This window comes from Rhinolophus hipposideros (assembly GCF_964194185.1).
Source record: "Rhinolophus hipposideros genome assembly, chromosome: 9".
In the NCBI taxonomy this organism is placed as follows: Eukaryota; Metazoa; Chordata; class Mammalia; order Chiroptera; family Rhinolophidae; genus Rhinolophus; species Rhinolophus hipposideros.
The window spans coordinates 84,707,945-84,721,305 of NC_138055.1; the positions used below are offsets into that span (position 1 = coordinate 84,707,945).

At 41.6% G+C, this 13,361-nt stretch overlaps 1 protein-coding gene across 1 annotated transcript in view; it reads left to right on the plus strand.

Moving 5' to 3' along the window:
* The window catches only part of PLEKHG7 (pleckstrin homology and RhoGEF domain containing G7), a gene marked incomplete at its 5' end in the record, with an annotated part of 63,006 nt that overhangs the window by 16,208 nt on the left and 33,437 nt on the right, over window positions 1-13,361 (plus strand). The window contains 3 exons of the mRNA XM_081058993.1: window positions 6,288-6,415; window positions 9,367-9,407; window positions 13,090-13,188. Coding sequence (XP_080915119.1) covers window positions 6,288-6,415; window positions 9,367-9,407; window positions 13,090-13,188 — 268 coding nt within the window. The remainder of the gene's footprint in view (window positions 1-6,287; window positions 6,416-9,366; window positions 9,408-13,089; window positions 13,189-13,361) is intronic.

The following is a 13,361-nucleotide window of genomic DNA, read 5'->3' on the forward strand; positions in this document are numbered from 1 at the left end:
CTGGCCCAGAAAGCTTAAATATCTACTGCTTGGCCCTTTACAGAAAAAGTTTGCTGACCTCTAATGTGTTCAATTAAGAAATGCTTACCTCTGTAGCTGTCAATCACAACAATCATTGGGCCTTGTAGAATAGAATAGATATAAAACCCTTTCTCAGAAGTACTGATTCTTCTTTTATTATAGTATTTGAACACATGGCCTGACAATTGGGCAAACTCATAAATAAGAAGGGCCCAATCTACTCAGTTCTAAAATGAGCTGTGTTACGACTTTGATTCCAAGTTATTCTTTGTGAACTCTTTTTTCTCACTGTCATTCCCTCTCCCTCTATAATATTTCAGTAAACTCACACTTACACCAAATCTTCTATCACCAAAATATACCTCCTGGAAAAGAATATTTAGAATTCATTCTTATTAAAGTGTGAAGGACTGTAAGCTGAAAGGATATCTCATCTCATCTTTCCAAGTACAGCAGTGTATTCCTCCCTTTAGCCTCCATCATAGCATAAAAACACTGTACTGCATTTCTTTCATATTCATCTGCTTCCAGAATCAAGACCTTCCTTAGGCCAGAGACCACATATTTATCTTTAAACCTCTAGCACCCAGTACCCAGCTAGAATCCCTCTCCACAAATATTTATTAAGGGAAAAGATGGAGGGAAGAAGGAAGACAGGCAGGCAAGACTGCTTGGCTTACAGTGGTACTTCTCTCTCCCAGATGAATCTGCATTTTGACAGAGAACATGATGTGAAGCCAAACAATGAAGCTGTGTTGGTGGACTTTAAAACATCAGGAAGCAAGTGGGGGAGATGGGGGGTAGGGAGACCTTCCTGGCGCTCTTTAAAATCATATTCACAGAAAGTTTTCAGTCTCACTTAATTTTCTGGTCAGCCCTGAAGCTGAGAAGAGAAACATACTCGCTACGTCTATGGGAACAAAGACTAACCTTCCAGTCGTCAATAGGAAATAAGAAAAAGAAAAAATATGTCCAAATTAGCAACGAGTACAACATTAGCATGGAAACCAAATGACAAGGTATTTGAAAGTCTATCTCAAGGAAGAAACCAGACAATATCATTGAATGCCAGTAGAACGCCCCCACCCCCCAAGGCATCTGGCGTTACCCCCTTAGCGGGGCAGTAGAACTTGGTGTTAAGAGCTATTGGAATCAAAATCTGAGTTTGAATCCTGCCTCTACTTCTCTCCGGCAAAGTGGCCGTGGGCAAGTTCTTTAACAATTCAAAACCTCAAAGTCTTCATTTCCATGAAGTGGAGATACAAGTAGTACCCATCTAATAAAGCTTTCGATATGATACAATAACCAAAAAAAAAAAAAACAACCCACTATGCCAAGGATAGTCTTCCATTTGTTCACTCCACATCCATGTGATGCCCACTATGTGCCAGGCTCTGCACAGTGAGCTAGAGACTCCCCACCCTTTCTGCCTTCTCTGTAGGATTTCTAGTAAGTGCAACATTTTGGTAGAAAGTTGAACTGGAAACTATAGTCAAAGATGCAAAGGAAAATTCCCAGCAATCTTCTGAGTCTCATAATGGAAAAATATATCCCAGATTTAACCATGAGAACTACATTTCCACAACTGGCAGTCAAGTTGTCATGTCTCTGTTGATTATTTTAAAAAGAGATTTTTAAAAAGAGATTGTTACTAATTCTTAATGTGTTCTTCCTGTGTAATCAACCCGTAACTATAAGCAAGCATTCCAAATTGTGCTATATTTCTTGCATATGGCAAAACATTATGAGTCTTAAAATAGAACACCTAACTTTTCTTGTCACACACCACTGCTGGAATACCACCTGCAGAAAAAGGTACATTTAGCATTAATTTTACTTTCAGACAAGGACTATAGCGTCTGAGGAATGAGGCCTGATAAGCTTGCCTGATAAAAAATAAAAAGGAAAAAAAATTGGGCAACATTCGTAACAGGGGAAAGAATAAGACTGTGCCTCATCTAAACTATAGTACGTTCAAGAAGATTTTATCCCATTAAAATACATTTATCATTATAGGACGGTCGCTACCCCCATATCCACTAGCATTTTTTATTATTTTCCCTTAAAATTTGCACCTGGGAATTAAAGATTCGTAGTCCTTGGTTTAAGCCCACTGTACAGAAGGAATCTTTTTAAAAAATGCAAATAATGTATTAGTCGTATTTCTAAAGGAGAGGCTTTCATTATTCGTCTTCAAACATTTCTGCCAAGATAAAGGGCACCATCTAATTACTGCCTCCTCCACCCCCTGCCCACTGATGGGGAAAATGAAAGCGCTGCTCTTAAGTCCTTGATCCATGGATTGTAAGGGATGGAAAGGATCCCACTCAAAGTTGTCTTCCACATAAGGAAACTGAAGCCTGGGAAAGCGCCACGCTGAGATCCCACATAATGAAGGTCCAAGTTGGGAATCAGGGATCATAAACTGAGTACTCTCTCCCCTGTATTAGTTTCCTGTGCCTGCTATAAGTGAACACCAACTGGGTGGCTTAAAACAACAGAAATGTATGCTCTCATTGTTCTAGAAGCCAAGAGTCCCAAATCAAGATGTTGGCAGAGCTATATTTCCTCTGGAAGTTCTAGGGGAGGACCTTCCCTTACTTCTTCGTCCAGGTCATGGCTCCCTGCATCTCTTTTATCTCTGCCTCCATCTTCCCATGGTTTCTGTTTTCTCTCTGTCCTTTCTCTAGGTGTCTCATGAATACACTTGTCATTGGATTCAGGGTCCACCCAGATAATCCAGAACAATCTTATCTCGAGATCTTTCATTTAATCACATCTGCAAAGAGCCTTTTTACAAATCAAATCACATTCACAGATTCCAGGGGTTAAGATGTGGTCATATCTCTTGGGGGTCCTCTATCTAACCCACTACACCCCCTCTTTTACCTAAAGTATTGTGGTAACCATTATTATATCAATTTTAAAAAGCACTCTGTGCTTTAAAATGGTTTGTAATCTTTTCTTCCTATGTAAGAGTCTTTTTGGAGTCAGACTTGTGTGTTTGAATTTTGAATTCTGGCTCTGCCTTTCATTAACAGTGTAACCTTAGGTGAATTCCTTAGCTATTTCATTAAGCCTCAGTTTCTTCCACTCTATAATAAAGACAGTAATTTCCGCATCATAGGGTGCTTGTGAAAATCATTTTAATGCATGTAAAGCACTTAACAGAGTGTCTAGTAAAAGTGGGGGTTCAGTAAGTACCAGCTGATTTTAAATTAGAGTAATATTCACCGAGACCAACTATTCAAAGTATACATATTTGAGGTCCACTGGGGACACGTTTCCACCAGCCAGAAACTTTTCCGGCACTGACGAGAGAGCAGGCTCATTGTTGTGAGTCGCCGCATGGGTGTGAGGCCTGCTCTGCAGTGGGAGAGAATTCTCTGAATTCTCTGAATTGTTGCCATCCCAGCCCACACCACGGACCTTCGGATCTTCAGCAGAGGACAGAATAAGGAGACGTTCTGGTACCAGAAGGGAGAAAAGATTATTCCAGCCACCATGGGACTAGTCCCTTCGGATCTGACCAGCCTGGGGCAACGCAACTCAGGGTCAGTGAAAGTTTGGCTCTGTTGGGGTTTCTGAGTGTGGGGGAGGGGTGTTGGGGGGAGGCAGCCGGCAAGCTTGTGTCAGGCATCCAGTTATATAAACTTCGGGGACCAGAGGTTCCTCCTGAAGCAAAGAACCAGAATAGCCAAACATCAAACGAACAAACAAAGCACTTCTCAAGGATGTTTGTTCAGTTGTGCTTTCCCAGACAAATAAAGGACAACATGAAGTTCTACTGTACTTACAGTGACAATGTGTTGCCAGCCACACCCCAAACATTTTGTAGTTATTATTCGTTAACTTCCTACCTTAATCTCCCTGTCAGGAAATTAGGTATCAAAAAATTCTCTTCCCCACCCTGATCACACACAATGCCACTACCACAGGTACATACTCTTTGTTTTGGAGGAGGTACATTAAAATTATGAATTTATTGCAGTGATTGCTTCCAGTAGCTATTCAATCCAGAACTGGACACGAAGATCCAGCATGCATGCCATTTTTTTATGAGAACCAATTCTACTATTTGGAATGGCAAAAATCAGATACCAATTTGGAATCACTGATGCCCTTCCTGCCATGAGACCTAAATTCAAAGTCATCAGAATTCACTGCAACTTGTTTCATTCATATCATTAACCCAACACGCAGACGTGGGGTCCTTTTCAGAGTCCCCAGAAATCTAGTCCCCTGCCACAGGTGGTGATGCAGGGGCCAGTTTTCTACACCAATCCATGTCTCTTCTCATGTTACTATGTGCAGAGTTTCTTTCTTGTTTTCTTCGGTCTCCATGTGGTTCCAACTGTAATTCTTGATATTTTTATTAACCCGTGCCCTCTTCCGATGAACATAAAATGTCAGGTCTACAGATGTTCTCTTATACCCTTCCAGGGACATGCCCACCTTTCAAGAATGAGCGTCTTAGGTTTTGAACACCAAGAAAGCCAAGGTCACAGCTTCAGCCCTGTGTGAGCCCGATGGAAGCCCTATGGAGGGCCTGATCTAGTGAGGATGCAGAGCAGTACACAAATATGAGAAGAGACTTCTTTGAGTATCAGGGTAGACTTCTTGGAGGAAGCAGACTTCTATGACTGAAAATTAACTTTCTTTTATGCCTACAGCAGAGTGTGAGGCAGCCCTATTTCGTATATTTTGTAAGAGTTTATGGGACATTCATTATATTTCATACAAGTTTATGGGCTAGTCATGAACAGAAATTCCTAAACGACTTGTCCTACTATTCATAAGTAAAATGATCCGGACACGCTTTTAGCAAAACATTGAAAATTTCACATAACGTTTAAAATCTTAAGGTAGGAAAGGCCTTTATCAAGATACTTTACCCTCAAAGTCAGTCTTTCTCCAACTCCGGTGAGTATCGAGGGAGCTGGGGAAAACTACAGATGCAGTAGCCCACCTTCAGGCCCACTGGGTAAGAATCCCGAGGACAGGACTTGGGGTTGGTATTATAATGAATTCCACAGGGTATTCTAATGCACACCCAGCTTTGCTCAACTGCATGTCAGACCTGATAGGGCATGACCAGGATCCAAGCATTAGACATTGACAAGGAAGAGATCGAGGAGTAGACAATTATGAGGCAACAGATGCAAGGCCTGGTAGGAAGGCCATCCCTTGTGCAGAAGGTAAAAGCACGGAACTCGGCTACAAAGCATGGAGCGCTTAAGCTGTGTGCAGGTGGGACATGGAAGTGGCAGGGGAAGGACAGGGCTAGTGAGACTAACAAGGCTCCCGGCCTCTGTGGGGGGCACGGGGAGCTGTGTGGCAACGGACCACATCACAACGCCCAACGTCTAACAGACCCAGACTCGCAACTTTCAAGACAATTCCATAGCTAGGCCTTGGTCAGTAAATTGAAATAGAATTCCTCTGTATATGAAGTAACCTAAAGGTTAAGCTATTTGTTGATACAAAGATAATTTAGAGATTAAGTTGATCGATAAGTAAAAGGAATCTCTCGTCCCTCTGAATAGACCAAAGGGATATCTGAACAGCTCTGATGGGAAGCTATGAAAATGCCTACAATTCAATACTATCAGGCAGGTTCCCAGGGAGGCAGATCCCTTACCCCTTTGCTGCTTCGTGTATGTACCTTGTGGCTTTGGAGCTGCCCTCCCCCCGCACTGCATCTGATATGTAAACCATTTATTTTGTGAATATCCAACAGGAAGTTTCATGAAATGGGGTAGAGGAAAGAAGACAGTAGACAGGCCTCTTTGCTATGCTTTTCCAACAAGAATTCTCCTTTTTCTCTGGGGAAAAAAAGTACCGACTTTAAACAACCAGCCCCGATCTGTAGGGAGGCTGGTGGCATACAAGTACCCACACACCCTGCCCCTCTGACACTGTGTGCATCATTTGCAGACTCTTGTGTGTGAGGGTTTTCTCCTGGTGTCCTTCTGAGTCAGACTATGTCTGGTATGCTTTTGTTGACATGTTCAAGGGACCTGTTCTGCTTTGGATTAGTCAGAATGCTCAATAAAGCTTAAAAAGGTGGCAAGTGACATGTGAGGGGTATATATCATCATAGCCTTCCTGTGCCTGGAGCCTGAGGTAGCCTGCAAATTCTTCCTAAAAAGAAAAAAACAGGCATTAATCAGGCTTCTAGAAGTCACCTTCAAATGCCCAGAGGGGGTCTGAATGATGACTGCCTGTATGCCAGCTCTAAGCTTTCTCTCCTGTCTCGGAAACAGGTTCTACGAGCACAGACGGAGTTCTGTGGTGCTCAACTTGCCTGGACTTGAGGTATTCCCGGGGGACCTTCTGGTGTCAGCTGGAGCTGCCGATTACCTGTGCCACCCACTTCTGCTGCTGAATTCAGGTCCCGTTCATTCTGCATACTTATGTTACATGCCTGCTACAAGTAATAGCAGGCATGTAATATAATAAGGGGGGATTCAAAATGTAATAAGGGGGGGGTTCAAAATATTTACTGACTAGTACAACATGTTGCACTGACAACTTAAAACAAATGCCTCCCAATAAGAGCAGGCCTCAGCCATGACTTATTGGAGCCAGCTGAATACCACTCTGGTACTGGTCATTCCACTTACAGAAATGGATCAGATATGGGCTTTCCCTCGAAAGCCCATATCTTGTCTACAAATTTGCCCCAGCACCAGGACCTGGAACAGTGACAGCCGCCATCTTGGAGTTAAACACTCTCTCTGGCTGGTGGGCAGCTTCCCTGTCATTGTTATAATGTCACACCCCCACCCCGCTCCTGGCCCTCAGCCTCACACTGGTCTCTTCCAACCAGGGTGGTACCATGTGGGGACAGAGGTCCTGGTGACAACAGAATGCTGTGACAGCAGATTAGACACAGGCAGCTTTAGGGGTAATTCTGAGTTTTGTACTCAGTTGTAAAAGAGAAGAAGAACTGTGGTGTTCAGAGTACATTCCCCATTCCCCATGATTCTAAGGGCAGCCTTTGCGAGCAAAACAGACATTTAAAGATTATCCATCTTCATAGTTTTTAAACAGGTTTTGTTTTTAGCAGAGCCCCTTTTTTTACAAAAGAAGCCTTACTTGAAAAGCCAGTATATAAAACAGATCCAGGTAGAGTTGCAATGCTTTAAAACGTGGTGGATTCCAGAGCCTCACCTCCCAGGCATCCCCAGAAACCCAGGACACCTGGCAACACAATGGGAAAACCACCACCTCCTTCCTCATTCACACACATACAAAGTGAGACCCAGAAAGGAGAAGTGACTAGCTATGGTGTCAGCTGGTTTGTGTCAGTGGAATGGAACCTAGGCCTGTGACTGCTGGTCCTGGGTACTCTCCACCAGCCTGCATCAACCACCCATTATATCAGCAGCTGTAGGTGGAGGTAGAATGCAAAAGTTATCAGTAAATAAATCATAGCTAACATTTGTGTAGTTTTTCACTCTTTATAAAACCCTTTCTCATCTCTTTCTTAGATGACACAAGGATCTAAATGAGATCTATCTCGTATCATACAATCACCTAAATGACCAAACCAAGAGGGGTTAAGTGATCTGCTAAGTGACAGGCCCCTAGAAATTAGAGCTAATTCTAAACACAGTATAATCTTAACAGACGTTAGTACATGTTCCATGATGCTTTGCAAAAGCTCTAAGCTGGTTAACTAAAATTTGTTTCCCAAATGCTTGTCCCAGACCAGCAGCTTCAACATTACTTGGGAATTTGTCAGAAATACAGTTTCTGGGGCCCCACCCCAGACCTTCTGAATGAAAAACTCTGGGTGTGGGGCCCAGTAATCTGTTTTTTAACAAGCCTTCCAGGTGATTCTGATACCAGCTAATGTTTGAGAACCACCAGCTAAAGAACAGATCATAAGTAACTGCTGGATGATGCTTCTAATCAACTAGTTCTTCATTAAGTTGTATGCCTAGCATCAGAGTAAATACCACATACTAAAAGTTATGCAACATTCTCTACCTCTATGTCCTCCTTTCCAGGAATTTAGAAGGGAGCTCTCATGTGCCCAAATCATGGTCTAGTGCAGTACTGCTCAAGCTTTGATGTGCATGAGTCACCTAGACGCGTGGTTGAAATAGAGATTCTGATTCAACAAAACTTAACATTTAATACAGATAATAAAAGATGGTGGATTCAATAAAGGCCCATTTAAGTCTTCTTCTGAATATTTGTGAAGAATTCCCAAGACCCTAAAATTATCCCCAAAGTTTATCCCCAAAGCAGAGGAGAGAAATTTGTTAAGACCAGAGACCCCAATTATTGCACTACAAATTGGACATAATAAATTACCACCAGGTATTTGAGGGCTAAGGGTAGTGAAACCGGTTTGTCTCTAAAGGAGATTCCACTTAATCTCCCCTTTAAAAAGATCGGTAAGGAGTCAGAGTGAACGAAATAATCAATTGGATAGGTGCTTTCCATGGTTCCAGTAGGAAAAGTCCCTCAAGCATATCCTTTGCAGTAAATGCTGCTTGGGTAATTGCTTCCATCTGATTAAAGCATTATGCAGTCTCCTGATGTATTTAACAGAAAGCCGCCTAGACCTATAAGATATCTATTTTGTATATCAAGTCATTGGAACATCACACCTAAACCTCAGAGATGATTCCCAGGTTTTTCTGGATAATATTACAAACAGATATAAATGACATAAAAATCAAGAGTCCAGAATCTCATATCTTTACTTCCTGGTCATCAAAACAATGTCTTATTGAATAATGACCTCTTTCTCAACTCAAAGCCACTCCTGAGGACTGCTTGGATAGTGGCTAATAGAGACAATGAACCCCCAACATAAAGACTGGTGACATGTTGATGTTTCCCTATTTCAAGAATCTGCATTTAACCACATCTGGGTGTTATCGATGGGGTTGATGCAGTCTGCAAATCTACCGAAATAGCAGATGCTGGGATGGGTTCCGATAGAACAGTATAAAAACAAAGTCCTTTCAGCCTCGAAGTCCTATGACTCTCTGCCTTAAATAAATTATTCAACATCTTTATTACATTTTATAAGTTTTTCCCTGAGTGGTGGGGAAAAGGAAGCCAAACAATACTCCAGTAAAGAAACAGGACAGTATCACCTTCAGGGAGCAAAGGAACACCAACCTTTAGGTTGCAACATAACTTCCTTCACTTATTTGCATAAATATAAATATTCATTTTGGGCATTCTCAAGAGAAAGAGAATTAAAGCAGGATGAATTTGGTTTGGTTCATTTGAAAAAGCAGGTTTTCTAAAGCACTGCAATTATCTATCACTAGTTGCTCAAAGTCCTAATGTATTTTCTTTAATTTCACCCACCAGAATCCAAAAAGTCAAGATGGCCTTTCTCCAAGAGAGGAGTGGTGAGTGTTATGTCTTGTCATTTTTGTTTTAATTAAACCTCCTGTAGCTAAGAAAGTAAGAAATGGCTGAAGAGCCATTTTATCTTTGCGTGACAGCAGATGGCACGTGAAGTTTAAATTATATCATCACATTCATAGTGGTGGCTACAGAATATGCCAAGTGAGGCCATTTTGTGCAGCAAAACAATGCTAATTGCCAGTAGTTAATGAGCTTTGCAAAAAACAAAGCAATCCTAATACTGTGATGCTTTACAACTTCAAATTTATAGCTTGGTACAGCTTAGGACACAGCTCACTCAATAAAGTAAACTTGTATAAGCATAGGCCCCAGTTTGCAGGCAGTGTTGTGCATATAGGGAATGCTGAAAAATTAATGAGCTATTATAAAAACAGATTCCACAAGTACACTTCTATTTCTGGGAAAGCCAGTTGGATTAGTCCTTGTGGGTTTTTTCTCTTTTTAACTTATTTTTGGTACCATCAATTATTAAAGAGTCATAAATCGACACCAACGGTCCCTGATTTTTACTGCCTGGGACAACAGTTGGCCACGGTGCAGCCTTTCTTCCAGGGATGCTGTGGGCAGCCAAAAGGAGAGCTCCTGACCACAACGTCACTCCCCTTTTCTGGAGAAAGAGGAAAGACTGACTCTGTGTTCTCCCAACAATAAATACCAACTGCAACACCCACAGACAGAAACCCGTGACAGTAGTAGGGCCTTATGGGTAGTTCCCGCAGCTCATTCTGTCAAGAATCTGCCCACATGGGCTCTCCGATCAGTTTGTCCTCAATTATTGACACCCATCTCAGAGGTTCTGTTAGATACACACATACTGATAATTTGTTAATATCATAGCTAAATTAAAAGCTCTCTGAGGTTCTAATCTCGGCTGTTCCGTTGATTTACTCATCACAACCACCCTATGAGGCTGGCACTATCACCAACCTTTTATAGGGAAGGACATGAAGCTGAGGGAGGTTAATTCATTTGGCCAAGGTCACAGAGCAGTAAGTGGAGCAGCTGGGATAAGAACCTCAGAGGGCTTTGTCCAACAGAACCTCCAAGAATTGTGCCGAACACTGGGCTAGAGATCTAAGAAGCCAAGATGCCCGTTATCAGCTCACAATGGAGAAGGTCAGACTGACATGTTAATTGGAAAAAAGAAATTGTGATAAATGGCTTGCCTAACGTTGGAGGTGAATAGGCAGTGGTAGAGATACACATACAGAATAATGAATGGAATGACAAAATGTTTCAGCCAATGCTCTCTGTAATGAAGGGAAAATCATTTCTCAAAGGTTCACTTTCATAAGGACTTAAAATTGATATGTCTACTTGTTCCCTCATCCTTTTAGCCTTATTTATCATGTAATTCATGTCTATATAAATGATAACCCATATAAATACAATAAACACACTCCTAGGTTGTAGTAATGTATTTTCCCAATCTATTACAGATATTTTTTTTCTATTCTTGCCTTCCTTCCCTCTCTTCTTCCTTTCTTCCCAACCATCGACAATATTAGTGATAAAAGCAAACACAGATACAATGATTATCACACTATCAGGCACTCTTTCTGTTTACATGTGTTCTCGTTTATGTAGGTCATAGTTTACATATGTCAACTCATTAATTCTCACCACAATCCAACAAGGCAGGTAACATTATTATCCCCACTATGCAAATGGGAAAACTAAAGTTTGGAGAGGTTGAAGAGCTTGCCTGAGGTAACATAGCTTATAAGTGTCAGAGTGGGGATTTGTCCCCAGCAGTCCCAGGCTGTTTGGCTCTGAGTCTGTTTTAGCCCTGACATTGAATAGCTCCTCCAGCTGCAGGGCTCCATAACCAGACCTGGATACTTCCCCTTTATCTCATCAGAGGTCTCGAAGATCTTTTCTGTTCTCACAGATTCTATGCCATCCCATAGTCGACCACTCTAAAATGTGCATGCTCACACTCACTTATCACTTATGTCCATTTTACCCCAATTCCACATCACCAGTGCCTACTGTAAATTTCCATTCCACTCACCTGTTAGTTACCAACTTTGAGACCCCAGAATTAACCTTGGCTTTTTAGTCTTCTTCATTCTCTGTATCCTCCCAAATGCCCTTCAAATTCTTCTCATTGCCTCTCCTTGCCAATGCCACCACAGTGGAAGCAACAAAGCTTCCAAAACTGGGTCTGTTACTCTAAACAGTTCATGTGACCTCAGAGAGAACTGTCCCCTCCCTTCTCACTGGCATCTCCACCAAGTGCGGTCAGGAGGTTGGTCAGACCATGGAAAGCCATAGTGAGTGCCCTTCAAGACAGAGGGCTGGTGCCCACTTTCCCACAGCTCCGAGGCTGCTTTCATTGTCTCAGCTTCTCTATTCTTCAACTGGTTGCTGATCTTTTTTTGTTCTTGTTTTCTTTTTTTTGTTTTTGTATTTCCACAACATGCAGTTACCACAGTTTCAGACATCAACAAAAGGCATATGTCCCAGTTGCTATAGGCAGTCCCCAACTGCCTCCAAGATTTCTTTGCTACTATGGAAGCTAAAGAATCTCTTATAGGTTGTAGCACATTCTGAAACTACTAGAGGGTCTCCTTTCAGACACACAGGCTGCTGCCTACCCACAACAGCAGATAAACAACCCCCTGCCTTCTCTTGCTTATTAACATAAAGTTGAATAACTTCCACCAAACTGCTTAGATCTGTACCAGCCTCATGCACCCTGAGGCACTAGAACAAGTTAAAAAATTATTTGTAATAAACTTTCATTTGAAATGCAGCCAAGTTGACTGTAGAAAGCCTTACATGTAGTTATTTAATAACTTCTTCCTGGTTTAGGTGGTAAAATGAACTCTTTAAGTGGGCAAGTCATGGTGTTGTAACAGAATACTGAATGAGTCACACACAAAAAAGTCACAACATATTAAGTTTAAAAGGCAAGTTACAAAACGTTGTGCAAAGATGACACCAGTAAAAATTAATTATAAATATGATCAGACAAAAAGGTTTCCAGTAGTTATCCAAAGGTGGAGATAACAGATAACTTTGATTTTCTTTGTGTTTTTATTTGTTTCTCAAATTTTCTGCAATAACCATATGTTACCTTTGTAATCAGAATTTTTAAACTAATATTATTAAAAATAAGACTGATAACAAAAATAAATGGGTGGTTCCAGTCAACTAGAGTTTCTAGCACATTCTAGCTTTCTTTAGCAGAGAATTAATGTGTCCGGCAGTTCCTTCAACACTGGGTTTTACTCAGTCACCTATTAAATGAGGGGTGGAGCAAAGATATCCCAGGTACCTTCTGATGCTAACCTCCTATAATCCTGTGTTTGGAAAAGTTAGAACTGTGAGGATGTTACATCACCCCACACGGGGCGATGCGTGTCCTGGAGTCCATCTATTTACTACATAACTGTTCCAAGCCTTAAAAATTTTTTTTCATTGGTAAAATGAGAGGTTTGGTTCAGATGTCCTCACAGCCTCTGTCCTCCCAATCTGACATTCTGTGGCCAGGCTTTGGTTGGGAAATGGCTTTTCAACTGTTAGCGGCTTATAGACCAAATGTGCAGTCTGTTCTCAGGCGTGTTACAGAATAAAAGTACCAAAGATGCTGAGGCCGCCAAAGTCATGTCATTGAAGAATCCATGTTTGCAAATCCTGTTTCTAACCATCTTTCAGCAGGGCAAAGACAAACACAAGCATATATCTGACCTGGAAAACTGCCTTTCCTCTGTGAAGGTTACAGACTTCAGCCGCTATGAGTTCCACAGCCTTAAGGTATCGCACAAAATGTTCACTTTTCTTGTTTTAGTCATTATTTTATTGCCTTTGTTCATATAACAGCAAAGTGCAGGAGAGGAGCCGGAGCTGGCTGGAGTACTGCTCTCTTTAATGCACACTGAAACCTTGTGAAAGCCATTTCATCTTAACTAAATAATGGACACGAGAGG